The following is a 14,891-nucleotide window of genomic DNA, read 5'->3' as shown; positions in this document are numbered from 1 at the left end:
TCCTCTGTAGTTGCCTCAGTCAGACTTGTCTCCTTTTTTTTTTAAGATGGTCACATTACTGCATCTCAGATCTCCCGGCATGCTTGTAGATGGTACACACTGCATCCACAGTGCACTGGTGCTGGAGGGAGTGTTGAAGGTGGTAGATGGGGTGCGAATCAAGCGGACTCCTGAATGGTGTCAAGCTTCTTGAGTGTTGTTGGAGCGGCACTCATCCAGGCAAGTGGAGAGTATTTCATCACACTCCTGACTTATGCCTGGTAGATGGTGGAAAGGCTTTGGGGAGTCAAGAGGGGAGACACTTGCCGAAGAATACCCAGCCTCTGACCTGCTCTTGTTACCACAGTATGTGTGGCAGGTCCAATTAAGTTTCTGGTCAATGGTGACCCCCAAGATGTTGATGATTGGGGATTGGGGATTCGGCGATGGTATTGCCGTTGCATATCAAGGGGAGGTTGTTTCAACTCTCACTTGTTGGAGATGGTCATTAGTGCCACACAATTGCCAGTCAATGTTACTTGCCATTTATTAGCCCAAGCCTGAATGTCATCCAGATCTTGCTATATGCGGGCATGGACTGCTTCATTTTCTGAGGAATTGCAAATGGAACTGAAGTTTGCTGATGATTGCACAATCGCCACTTCTGACCTGATGATGGAGGGAAGGTCATTGATGAAGCAGCTGAAGATGGTTGGGCCTGGGACACTGCCATGAGGAACTCCTGCAGCGATGTCCTGGGGCTGAGATGATTGGCCTCCAACAACCACAACCATCTTCCTTTGTGCTAGGTATTACCCCAGCCAGTGGAGTTTTCTCCCCCTGATTCTTATTGACCAGTTTTGCTAGGGGCTCCTTGACACTCGGTCAAATACAGCCTTGATGCCAATGGCTGTCACTCTCACCTCACCTCTGGAATTCATCTCTTTTGTTTACGTTTGGACCAAGGTCTGGAGCCGAGTAGTCCTGGAGGAACTCAAACTGAGCATCAGTGAGCAGGTTATTACGTAAGTGCCGCTTGACAGCACTTTTGACGACACCTTCTATCACTTTGCTGACGATAGTAGACAATTTGCTAATGGGGCAGCAATTGGCTGGATTGGATTTGTCCTGCTTTTGTGGACAGGACATACCTGGGCAGTTTTCCATTGTCGGGTAGATGCCAGTGTTGTAGTGTTGGAACAATTTGGCTAGATGCGCAACTAGTTCTGGAATACAAGCAGCATGACAGCCAGGATGTTGTCAGGGCCCATAGATTTTGCTGTATCCAGTGTGCTCAGCCGTCTCTTGATATTACGAGTGAATTGAATTGGCTGAAGACTAGCTCCTATGATGGTGGTGGCCTCAGGAGGAGGCCAATATGGATCATCTACTTGGCAATTTTGGTTGAAGATGGTTGCAAACGCTTCAGTCTTGTCTTTTGTGCTTGCGTACTGGGGATGAGGATATTCATGGAGCCTCCCCCTCCCGTGAATTGTTTAACTGTCCATCACCATTCACGACTGGATTTTTGCCCAATGCCAGCCCTGGTTGCAGTATACAAAGTGCTGCATGATGTGGACGAGGAAGAGGAGATCACTACAAGCCAACAAACATAGGTGAAAACGGCACTTGGGATGGTTTGCTGGCACCTGTCACTACACAAGATCTGCATTTACTGACCCCTCCATGCCAGCTGAGTATGTCAGAGGAGATCTGACTTTGTTGAATCTGCTTCACAAGATATTGAGACGCAAAGTTTTACCATGTGCTGCGGGATGACCAGCTAACAACATCTGAAACAGGACGGCTCTTTCCAAAGAAGTGAAGGATTCCACACATGAAGCATGCATGACAACAGATCTTACCAAATCATCTCAGACACCTGCCAGATCAGGCGGTTTTCAGTGCCCACATGTCTGAAGCATAAGACACAACTTTTACAAGCGGCAAGTTCACCTGGAAAGAAGGAGCCAACTGGATGGAATATAGAGGGGTAGAAATGACAAGTTGCCTGGTTTCAGGTGTGAAGGTGGCCACAATGTGTGCCCGAACCTGGAAGCCCAGAGGCAGGACAATAAATTGGGCCTCAGTCCTCAACTAAAAAATCTGGGCAAACAGCCGGCGCCTCTCACACTTCCACATGAATGAGTTGCAGCAGCAGCCTTAGGAGAGTTCTGGAATGGGTGGGAGTTATGGGGGAGGGACGGCCAATTCCAGCCATCAGGACTGCTCTGGAGCTGGGAGGGGCATTCCTGCTTCTCCCGACTCCAAATAAAGTTTTTTTTTTTTAATTACTAAAATTCATCTATTCGGTGACAGCTGATTCCTAGGCTGCATCCACAGCAGGTGGAGCCCAGACACCAAATTCCCAAGAGGTCCTAACGCAGACAATGGGCTCCTCATTAACAAAAGGATCTTGTGCCCGTTTTAGGCAGCTGCCACGGCTCGATCACATATGCTTGGGGCGAAGGATGTTAATCTCCAAAATTGGGCCTCATTGCACCCTTTTTACCCCCATAACACCTACGTTGGCATCGCAGTTTTGCTCATCATCTCCAGGGCCTACCTAAACAAAAACGGTTTGTATTCAAATAATATTCAGGTAATATCTAACCACAGAATTATCATACACATCAATGAGCATTACCAGGGAACAAAAATTGCACCCTTATTTTGTGGCAGTCAACAACTTCAGACATTTGTAGCAAAAGAAACACTGGGGGAAATTCCTCTTCGGAGACCAGGGCTAACCTCTGCATTCATGATTGGCGATTCTACGGAGAAATCTTCGAACAGCGGTGGAGTGCCTCTGACTGAAAGCCTGAGCATTTGTTTACCATTCCAGGTTTGCCACCTCCACCTGTAAGAAGAATGCCATCCAGCTATGGCACAATGAAAAAAGGTGCAAGAAGGTAACGGCCTAGCAGTGCTTGAAATGGCAGAGTGTGCGAGAGCTCCCAATTTAGGTTTGTGCCATTGTTGACATGTCTGTGCAGAAAGAGAGGAGCACACTTACTTTATGCTTCTGCCTGAAACTAGGCAAATTCTTCCTCAGTTGCAGGCAGGTTCAAGTGACCTGGGTGTGACTGCATTGACCTCGCGGATGATGTCCCTCCATGAAGATTTGCATCGGTACTTTTACTGAAGAACAGTCTTCAGCCTGAATGAGGCCAGTCTCCTTCGTTGCAGCAGTACCTCTAACTCTTCAGAATCAAAGGAAGCAGTTTTGCTTACATGTCTCACTTGTAGTACGGTGACCAACTAATTCACTATTGTTTCGCTGCCAAAGCTTTCCCTTTAATGACAAACCGTGGCCTTTTTAAAGAGCTGCTGGCCCATCTGATTTTACACTCCCCAGGCCAAGTATATTGCAGGCCAAGCTATCTGGGCATGCTTTTCATATGATGGGAGGGGACTTCCCATCGGAACATTTAGCACAGCCCACTCTCTGAGCTGCGTCTCTCAGGCCTGTGACATGAGCTATTCCACACCACTTTTGCCATTTTCAGAAAAACTAGGCTTCATTGTCAGCATCAAACACTCTAGGTCAGGTACAGCAGAGGCCAGACGCTGAGTGAAGTACTTCCTACTCTATTTCAACATTATCCGACAAAACACTGTGGGGATATCAGCAAGATGGTTTCAAAATAAACGGGGTAATCTCTGCATTAAATCAGTGGACCGAGGAATGTCACATGAACGCACCGGGAGTCAATCTTGACTTTGCACAATCGGGTGATTAGCAAGTCGGCAGCCCGGTTCACATTTCTCCTGATTTTTGGTTCCATTGAACCTCAGTCATTTCCTTGAAGTCAGTGGAAATAAAAATCGGGAGAGATGTAAAAAGAGCTGCCGACTCAACATTGTCACACAAAGTCAAGATCGACCCCATTCTGCGTCTGTCCACCAATGCCACCAAAAGCAATTTCTGGACCATGATGCTCTATTTAACCTTAGCCTCGGAATAGCTCCCCTATTGGCCCAATGTAAATATTTGCAATTCTCCCATCAGCCATCCTTGCAACAATCTGTTTGAAAGAACCAATTTAATGAATGTCATGTGACAACCTTGAGCTAACTTTGAACGTTTTAACCATAGATTTAAAATTCCCAAAGCAGAGAATGGCGTCAGGCTAACGCTGGCACTTACGTGGCGTTCACTTGTTCAACTCCACAGTAATAGTTGATACCATCGGAGGTGTTCCTCAACTGATGGGCCTTGTCATCAATCCAGTACGCTGCAGATTTATCACATAGATCCCGTTCCAGTTCATGCTGAGCGGCTCTGTTGTTTCTATTTTAATAAGAAAAGAGTGTTCATTTTTGCGAGGTTACTTCACAGAAGAGTGTACATGACTCAACCCTTTCCTGCAAGAAAATACTACGGTTCCGCCCTGCACACTTGTTTAAAAGCTGGTTGAAAAGGTTTGCTGTGAACTGGTCTCTCAGTTTGATTACTGGAGGCCATTTTTCACATTGTTCTGATTATTTACGATGAGTGTCACAATAGGCAGAAAAGTTGGCAAGGGGAGGAGAGAATAAAAGACCAGACAAGGCCAATTAAACATTTCCTTTCTTTCTTTATTTTTGTAAAGGTGGCACAATAAAGGGCACTAAAGGCTTAGTCCAGTGGGGAAAGCTGCTGGAGTTGAAAAATCCAAAACTAATACTTGATGTGCCCCCAAAAAAAACCATATGAGCTGAAGGAAAATACCGATCATGGCCTCATTATTCTGGACCAAAGAAAAGGTTTGGATTTGATTAATGCTGACTGGTATTTTTCATGTTCCCAGCCAAAAGTTGCAAAAACCATATGTTCTACTATTCTCATAAAAGTCTGTTCATTGACAGTGCAGTACAATCTCTTTGTTAGTCAAGTTGAAAGATTAAAAAACATAAGATTACCAGCCAATAATGAACAAGCTGTTTATGTATTTGGTTGTTTTGGTTTACCAATGATTGCTCTGGCACAAGGCAAAACCAAATGGTAAAACCAACACCAGCATGGTAAGTCCGCATTACGTGCATGTCCACAAGATTAGGCTGCCATCACAGCCTGCACCCCACTCACTCACTCTTAAAGATCAGTTGGAATGATAGCTGCACCAGCAATGGCAGAATGTTTGTTCAAAGGCTGATAATTATAATTCTAAATTCAAGAGCCAATTTTAACTCAGGCCGCTGGCACAAATGGGGCAGTAAGCCCCCTAAAAATGACAATGCTGTGCTTACCGTCCCCTCCATTCCCTCTTTGATCCTGCCTGTCGCCATTTTTGTGGGGGGTCCTTTACAAGGCAGTCCAGGCGCTTGCCTGAAATTGCAGGAGGGTCCTATTTTTTAGGGCCTCATTTACAAAGAAGGGCCCCACACATAAATATCCTGATGGTGTAAACTGGCTAGGTTGCAGCAGTGTCTGTTTCACTGCACTTAGGATGGCAAAGCAAGTCCAAGGATTTCCAGGGTTGATATTTCTCATGGACTATTGTCCAAATTTCTGTACCACTGATCAACACAGGTGCTGGTAGTTGATAGAAATCATGCAATTAATACCGCCAACTAAAACGATCACAAAAACAGCACCGGGTGCCAAGACTGGGCCACGCTGCAGACACAAACCAGCGCCCCCCCCACCACCCCCCCCACAACCCAAATAAAAAAAATTGGCCAAACACATCAAGTAATTAATCTTTCCAAATTGTCATTAAACATGTCAAATTTGTGGCTTTTTTCAGTCAATTAAATTGATTCATGTACTTATTCATTCACTCTCCAACTCCAATGGAATTAATCAGTGTATATGTAAGCTGAATGCCCCCCCCCAAAAAAATTGTGTTTTGTGTGTGTTATTTACACTGCTGCAAGAGATGGAGGAACACTAAAAACCAAAGTCACCTGGAGACTTGCATTTTTAAAACTTTTAAAGCCAACTGAGAGAGTCCCGAGCCACCTCACGAAGAGAAGATTCTCCTAGCTCCCCTCTGTACACAGGCACATTAAGCAACCTCCAGAATATTTATCAAATTGACTTCCTAGATTATTCATCTTTGCCCAGATGCCTTCCTTGGCATAACACTTCAATGGAAATAGCACTCAATCATTATAAGTTCTAATCCTTATATTCCCCAATCTTGTTCCTAACCAGATAAACAGCCATCTCTGGGTTTAAAAAAAAAGTTAACAGTATATTAATTCCTTTGTGTGGGAGTCATTCTACATGCAATATCCACAACGCCGTGAGGAAAAATGCCCTTTTAATCTCAAACCTTGCTTTAAAAACATAAGAAATAGGAGCAGGAGTAGGCTATACGGCCCTTCAAGCCTGCTCTGCCATTCAATAAGTTCATGGCTCATCTTCTACCTCAACTCCACTCTCCCGCCCTATCCCAATATTGCTTGATTCCCTTAGTGTCCAAAAATCTATCGATTTCAGTCTTGAGTATACTCAACGACTGAACATCCACACCCCTCTGGGGTAGAAGCATGATTAGTTTTACACTTGTATTCTAGTTTCTAACTCTTTAGTTCTGTATTGGAAGCTAAGCCCTTCCCTTCTTGGACTTGGTGATTTATTAGTGTGAGGCATTGCTATGAAGTACTGAGCACAATTTTCCTTTGTGAACGACCCCTCCCATGTACTAGAGTACAGGGAGCTGAACATAAAGATACAACAATTTTGAAAAAACAATTTCATTCTTTTATGGGATGTGGGCATTGCTGGCAAGGCCGGCATTTATTGCCCATCCCAAATTGCGCTCGAGTAGATGGTGGTGGGCCGCCTTCTTGAACCGCTGCAGTCCATGTGGTGAAGGTACTCCCACATTGTTGACTTTGTTGCAGCGGTTTGGTACAGCTGAGCGACTTGCGAGGTCGTTTCAGAGGGCAGCAATCATATGCTGTGGGTCTGAAGTCTCATGTAGGCCAGACCATGTAGGGATGGTAGATTTCCTTCCACTAAAGGTCTGTAGTGAACCAGTTGGGTTTTCCCCCGATAATCCGGTAGTTTCATGGTCACCATTACTGATTACTAGCTTCGCCCAGCTGCCGTGGTGGGATTCGAACTCACGTCTCCGGAATATTAGTCCAGGCCTCTGGATCACTAGTCCAGTAACAATGCCACTATGCTACCGTACCAGAAAGGAGCAGGAATAGGCCATATGGCCACTCAAGCGTGCTCCGCCATTCATGACTGATCTTTGCTCTCAACTCCACTTTCCCACCCGATCCCCATATCCAGTCCAAAAAATCTATTTATCTCAGCCTTGTATATTCAATGACTCAACATTCACAGCACTTTCATGTAGAGAATCCCAAAGGTGTGGAGACCCATAGAAGCAGGTCCCTGCGCCATTTTGCACATATGTGTTGTGTATGAAGAAAGAGTCTGACTGGATACTATGAGATCAAAGTAAAGTGTGACCGTAGTCTTTTATTGCAGGTCTCCAGAGTGCCTCTCCAACCTGTGAAGCCTTAAGTACCTGTTATGGGATTATGGGATCCCTTGGGACTCCAGGGGATGAGCCCTCTGCTGGCTGAACAGAGGTTTACATATATAACACTCCCCCCACCACCACCCCCACCACCACCACCCCCACCGCCCGCCCCCACCCCACTCCCCAAGTCAACAGTGTAACTTATTTACAAGGTGAGTCGATCTGGGGCCCTCCTTGCCCTGGTTAATCGTCTCATTGCAAATGCTGGTATTGGTGAATTGTCGGTTGGGCCCTTGCTGGGCTGCCTAGGGTGGGGAGTCCTGCTAGGCTGCTGCGGATGATGGGTTCTGTTTTGTGGCCAACCGCAGAGTCAGTTGCCACTGTTGTGTATGCTGGGGGGTCAAAGAAGGTAGGGTCCAAAGTGAGTTGTTCAGAATAGTCTGTGAATGAGTTTGATTTGGTCCAAGTGTTTCCGGTGAATGAATATTTGAAAGTTTGACCTGAAACACCCTGCTCCCCTCTTTGGCCACAACAGTGCCGGGAAACCACTTGGGACCTTGTCCATAATTCAATACAAATACAGGATCATTGATTTCAATTTCGCGTGACTCTCTACCTGTTCATGTAGATCAGGGTGAACTAACGAGAGCCTTGTCTTAAGTGCCCTTTTCATGAGCAGTTCAGCAGGTGGAATCCCAGTGAGCAAGTGGGGTCTCATGCGGGAACTAAGCAGGAGTCGGGATAGGCGAGTCTGCAGTGAGCCTTCAGTTACTCTCCAAGCCCTGCTTTGCACTGCTCTCTCTGCCTGACCATTGGATGCTGGTTTGAACGGGGCAGATGTGACATGTCATGAATTCTTTGAACTCAGCACTGGTAATACATGGCCCGCTGTCGCTCACAAGGACATTGGGTAGTCCGTGTGTGGCGAACATGGCCCACAGGCTTTCAGTAACGAACGTGCTCGCCAACATTATCTCACATTCAATCCATTTGGAGTACACATCTACAACCACAAGGAACATTTTACCCAAGAACAGGCCTGCATAGTCGACATGAACTCTAGACCACAGTTTGGAGGGCCAAGATCATAAACTTAGTGGCACTTCCCTGGGTGCATTACTTAACTGCGAGCATGTGTTACATCTGTGCATGCAGGACTCTAAGTCCGCATCGATACCGGGCCACCACACGTGGGATCTGGCTATCGCTTTCATCATTACGATGCTTGGGTGGGTACTATGGAGGTCACTGATGAAGGTGTCTCTACCCTTCTTGGGAACCACTACCCAATTTCCCCACAGAAGGCAGTCTGCCTGTATAGACATTTCATCTTTGTGCCTCTGGAACGGCTTTATCTCTTCCTGCATTTTCACTGGGACACTGGGCCACTGGACCATCTCCCGTGAAGCACACAGTTTTTAAACTAGGGACAGTAAGAGGTCCTGGTTCGAACAGGTTCTAATCTGTCGGGCTGTGATGAGTGATTGCTCACTCTCAAATGCTTCCATAACCATGACTAAACCCCCGTGGTGGGCAATGGCAGCCTACTGAGAGTACCGGCACAGTTTTCTGTGCCTGGCCTGTGGCGGATGGCATAGTTGTATGCGGACAACCTGAGCGCCCATCTCTGGATGCAGGCCGATGCATTAGTATTTATCCCCTTACTCTCGGAAAATAAGTGGCTTGTCAGTTTCCAATTCAAATTTTAGCCCAAAAGATATTAATGCATTTTCTTTACCCCATAGACACACGCTAACGCTTCTTTTTCATTCATGCTGTAGGCTCTCTCAGCCTTAGAGACTCCTAGATGCAGAAGAAATCGTATGCAATTTCCCAAAATCATTAGCTTGTTGCAATACACACCCAACACCATACAACGACGCATCACATGCTAGGACCAAACGCTTACATGGATCACACAAAACAAGCAATTTGTTTGAGCATAACAATTTTCTAGCTTTTACAAAGGCATTTTCTTGGCTTTTGCCCCATACCCATTTGTCTCCTTTACACAGTAAGGCGTGCAGTGGTTCTAACAGTGTGCTGAGACCCGGTAAGAAGTTACCAAAATAGTTCAGGAGTCCTAGAAACGATCGCAGCTCCATCATGTTCTGTGGCTTCGGTGCGTTCTCGATTGCCTGTGTTTTCAAACCGGTGGGCCTGATGCCATCCGCCACCATTCTTCTCCCCAGGAACTCCACTTCAGGCGCCAAGAAAACGCACTTCAAGCGTTTTAACCTGAGCACCACGCGGTTGAATCGACTAAGAACCTCTTCCAGGTTCTGCAGATGCCCGACCTGTAACCAAGATGTCGTCCTGGAAGACCACCGTGCGCAGGACCGACTTCAGTAAGCTTTCCATGTTTCTTTGGAATATCGCCGCAGCTGATCGAATCCCAAACGGGATTGTAGATGTAGAACCGGTACCTCGCCATCAGAACGCTTTCCTTCGGGTTCAAATGCTCCTGCACCAGTGTGCACAAATCATCGTGGGTTTTGCCGGAGCGAGCAGATTTTTCATGAGGCCATACGTTGGTGCCCCACAGACGGTGAGGAGAATCGCCCTTTGTTTGGCAGCATTCACTTCTCCTTCCAGCTTGTTAGCCACCAAGTATTGGTCGAGTCGCTCCACAAAGGTTTCCCAATCATCTCCCTCCAAGAATTTCTCCAGGATGCCCACTGTTCTCTGCATCATTGGGTTCGTTGTCTGTATCTCGTCGCCAGTTGTTGTGCAAGAAAGAAAGAGTCTGACTGGATACTGTGAGCTCAAAGTAAAGTGTGACCTTAGTCTTTTATTGCAGGTCTCCAGCTCCAACCTGTGAGGCCTCCTTAAATACCTGTGCTCCCAAAGAATTATGCAATCCTTTGGGACTCCAGGGGATTAGCCCTCTGGTGGCTGTACAGGGTATATACAAGTTTACATATATAACAATATGCACCTCTGGTGCGCAAGGCTATGGTTGAAGGAACACCGTTCTGGTCTTTTGACCTGGAAATCCGAACGATCCTAAAATGATTCTCGCACTGGAATCGAAAGGCTTAAGGAGCAGGTGATATTGGGCCTTGGGCCTCACTATCATTGAATATGCGAGCTGTGGACAACTAATAGGCGTCCCCAGGCAGCTCGCCGGCGAAGAGTCGTCGAAGATCGGGCCGCTGTGATGTCAGCAGCGGTGCACAGGGGTGGTGGTGGTGGGGGGGGAAAAAGAGGCCGGGATTGGGTCGGATAGAGACTGGGATCGGTGAGAGGTGTGGGGGGGGGGGGGGGTGGATGGTATAGGTCGGGATTGGGTAAAGTGGTAGCAATTTGGGGGGGGGGGGTCCGGCACGGTGACAGTCAGCAGCCCCCGCAGTTTTAATGTGGTATCAGGAGGGGCAGGAGTGCTCCTCCCCATTCCACACTCAGGTAAGTATATTTTAAAACACTCACATTATTGGTTGCAACAGGCAGCAGATTCATTATGTACTGCTGGCTAGGTGCCAGTCGACCTCGTTTTCCTGAACGCAGCACTTCCTCCCTGCCATATTGGAGGTTTAGGAGGCCGTTCAGCGTGTGCGTGGCGGAATTTCTAGGCCTTTATGTTTATTGTTTCTCTTACCAATTGTTTAAAATGTTTCTTTGTTCGCAGCACCATTGCTAGTATCGATGGATTTGGTTTGACAGTGGGATTCCCCCTCAGAGGTGGTGGGGAAGTAGAGGAGGACACACTGAAGGAATGACAGACAAGTCGGGTTGCTCAAGAGGTGCTCCGAATCCACCTGCCAGTACCTGCACACCCGCAACTGGAGTCAGAGGCGACCAAACCCCCATTTGGCAGATGATTAGTGCACGAGGAGACCCTAACTTTCAAAGTAGGATGCGACAGCAGGCCTAATGGCACAGATATGCGTATAGGCCTGACTAACCATTGTGCTAGATGGTTCCTCAGAAACACCTTAGACACATGCTATACATTGAGCTGGATGAAGGGGAGCACTCCAGGGTGATCAACAATCAGCCATGCCCGTTTGCCCGTCTGCCAGGATGGCATATCTGAGGCATTGTCACACCTACCTGGTAACGGAGAAGTACAGTCACAGGTTCGGAGTGGGTAGAGCACCAAGTGCACAGCCGAGCTATTTGCTGCAAGGACAGCTGCTGTTAACATGCACAAGACAGGCAACTACCAGTGACAGGACTACTCAGCTGTGGCCTCAAACCGGCACACGTGGAGTTTTCTTTCCCTTTGTTTTGGGCTTGTGACTTCTTAATCTCCATCCATTGTCCCCTTCAGCCTTGGCCAAGGCCGCTAATGGGTCATTTAAGCTTCTCCTTCACTATGTGACTCTCCCTTTTTCTTGTCCCCATCCCTTTAAAATTTCACTGCATTACAACAGTGACTACACTGCAAAAGAAGTACCTGTACTGCATTGGCTGTAAAGTTCTTTAGGACATCCTGAAAGAAAGACTTGCGCCTTTCACGACCATCGGACGTCTCAAAGCTCTTTACAGCCAATGCAGTACTTGTTTTGAAGTGTAGTCACTGTTATAATGCAGTTACATTTTTAGTGGGACTTGAACCTACAACCTTCTGACTTAGAGGCGAGTGTGCGACCACTGAGCCGCAGCTGACACATGAGGTGAAAGGCAATATATAAATGCAAGTTTTTCTTTCACTTCAAACACTTTTCCGCTCCCACCATCACTGCACTCCCCTCTCTTGCCCAACTCTGCAAATGGAACAGTGAAGAATTGTGCAACAGAACTGACCCAGGAGTTTGAGTGTATTAGGCACAATACCCTTTGGGGGGTTGTAATACAAATTCTGAGCCTTTTAGACATTACTTGCAGCAGTAGAGGAAAACTAAATGAGTGTCACAATGGGGGAGATAACATTCTGAAAGTGTTTGGAAAGGTAAAGGCGGCCTACTTTTGAGACGGAGGCTTCCAACATCGCTGGCACAAACGCGATGCGCTGACTGGCCTCCTTCGGTGCTGTATCGTTCCATGATTCTATGATCATTGTTCAGCCCCACCCACATAAGAACATAAGAACATAGGAGCAGGAGTAGGCCATACGGCCCCTTGAGCCTGCTCCGCCATTCAATAAGATCATGGCTGATCTGATCATGGACTCAGCTCCACTTCCCCGCCCGCTCCCCATAATCCCTTATCCCCTTATTGTTTAAGAAACTGTCTATTTCTGTCTTAAATTTATTCAATATCCCAGCTTCCACAGTTTTCCAAGACAGCGAATTCCAGAGATTTACAACCCTCAGAATAAGGGCTGCCCATTTAAAACAGAGATGGGGAGAAATTTCTTCTCTAAGATCATGCCCTCTAGTTCTAGTCTCCCCCATCAGTGGAAACATCCTCTCTGCATCCACCTTGTCAAGCCCCCTCATAATCTTATACATTTCGATAAGATCACCTCTCATTCTTCTGAATTCCAATGAGTAGAGTCCCAACCTACTCAACCTTTCCTCATAAGTCAACCCCCTCATCCCCAGAATTAACCTAGTGAACCTTCTCTGAATTGCCTCCAAAGCAAGTATATTCTTTCGTAAATATGGAAACCAAAATTGCACGCATTATTCCAGGTCTGGCCTCACCAATACCTTATATAGCTGTAGCAAGACTTCCCTGTTTTTATACGCCATCCCCTTTGCACAAGTACCCCCAGGTCCCGCTGTACTGCAGTACTTTACAAACCATGCCACTATGTGGGCAGTGTCCCAGTGGGTCAGAACTGTCTCTCCTGTTTTCTCCTACCGACAGCCTCTCCCCCCAACCACCTCCTCCCCCTGCCCAGACTAATGCTGCAACGGGCAGCCAACAGCAGAAAACTCAAGCATGCATCATTCCCTGGCTGAGAGAGGCAGCAGGTGACATATTCAAAAGTGTCTGCCGTTGTCATTTGTGATCCAACTGTAGGAAATGCGTGAGATAACCAATGACCAGGGAACACAGTGGAGGCAAACATCTGGCCACTCTGACTCCTCCCTCTAAAGGTATGGCCGAGATCAGAAATTGTATGTAATCTGCCATTGTATATTTGAGGGCCAATGTGGTGAATTGCCTTTGTTTTGTTGTATATGGGTGCATTAAAATTAATCTTCGAATTGGATATCAGTAAGTACATTTTCTGAATCCTTGCAAAGACTGGGTACACTTGTATGTCCACGTTTTCCCAATGCATACCCAGTGTGCAAGGAGTTGGAACATATACCCTCAACATTTATTGTATCCAGTGAATTTCTATTCAGTTGCAGGATAGAAAAATAACTATACTTACGCAAGTTGTGCAGCAGCTCTCTCTATGGCCCTTTTCAATCTTTCTTGAATACATTTGATTATTCTCATTTCCTTTGAAGAGATAAAAACACAAGGCTTGGAATATTTTCCAGTAAAATAGTCTACTTGTTGTGTGATTACAGAATAATAGGGGCCCGCCTTCTTTTGTACTCCCAGCGCAATGCCGCTCCTTCTCCAGCTTTCACATGCAAATGATGGCAGTGTCATTGGACCCCGTGTATTCAGTGAATTTCCCTCCCAACTGTCCCACCTCCCTTACATGCCAAGTGTCCACGCTTGATGTAGGCAATCAGCGTTCTGACCATCTGAGCTTGCGGATGAAAATCAGCATGCTCCCACGGCTGCCATATGGAAGATGGTGGTAAGGAACAGCAATAAAGTCCCCGAGATTCCCCAGTGGAAGGAGCCTCAGTTCTCCAAGTTGGGCTCTCCACTTACCCGCTGAAGGCATCACTCTTCGCTGAGACCCTCATGGGTGCATCTGCCCCTTTAAGATCCCTAGCCGCCTCTTCTGGTCTTGGCGGTAGCGCATAATTGGCCATGACGAATCGGCAGTCCATTTCGCGAACTGCCCGATCTTCTCCACTCCCACAAGCGTCATCAAAAGGTGTGAGATTTTAATTCAAAAACTCTAGGAAATGAACTGTGATCTTTCCTGGAGGATTGCCTCTTTCCAAATTAACATATCATGACAAGTGTAACCAGGTACTGTGCCATAAAATAGAACCTAGGTTGTCATTCCTGATTTGTCACACATTTGAGTTCCCATACATGCCAAGTGTCCGCACTTGATGTAGGCAATCAGCGTTCTGACCATCTGAGCTTGCTGATGAAAATCAGCATGCTCCCAGTTCCGTCCTTTGACGTCGTCCCTGAACCCTTACTGCTGCTACTTCTCCGGAACTTTGCTGCCCGTAGAAATTTACATACTAGTTTTGCAAGATCAAGAATTCCCACCTATAACATCAGAGTCCAATGCTGAGGAAGTACTGTAAACCTGAGCTCGTCCAAAACTCTGCCATCCATATTTTAAACACGCACCTAGCTCGTTATGTGGCTTGGTGTCAAATTTTGTTTTATAACACTCCTGTGAAGCGCTTTGGGACGTTTTACTACGTTGAAGGTACTATATAAATGCAAATTGTTGTTGAAAACAATAGCTATTTTACACAGATTTCAGTACAGGGG

The 14,891-nt window shown here is 46.6% G+C and overlaps 1 protein-coding gene across 7 annotated transcripts in view; it reads right to left on the bottom strand.

The window, feature by feature from the left end:
* Positions 1-14,891, bottom strand: part of LOC139281095 (tektin-3-like) — a 153,166-nt gene that overhangs the window by 42,300 nt on the left and 95,975 nt on the right. For all 7 annotated transcript variants that reach the window (XM_070901032.1, XM_070901035.1, XM_070901030.1 and 4 more), the window contains exons 4-5: positions 13,684-13,754; positions 4,130-4,273 (exon numbers count right to left, since the gene is read on the bottom strand). In XM_070901032.1, coding sequence (XP_070757133.1) covers positions 4,130-4,273; positions 13,684-13,754 — 215 coding nt within the window. The remainder of the gene's footprint in view (positions 1-4,129; positions 4,274-13,683; positions 13,755-14,891) is intronic.

The sequence above is a fragment of the Pristiophorus japonicus genome, chromosome 15 (genome assembly GCF_044704955.1).
Source record: "Pristiophorus japonicus isolate sPriJap1 chromosome 15, sPriJap1.hap1, whole genome shotgun sequence".
NCBI lineage: Eukaryota > Metazoa > Chordata > Chondrichthyes > Pristiophoridae > Pristiophorus > Pristiophorus japonicus.
The sequence above is the reverse complement of the archived record's forward strand: the minus strand, read 5'-3'. Positions and strand labels throughout refer to the sequence as shown.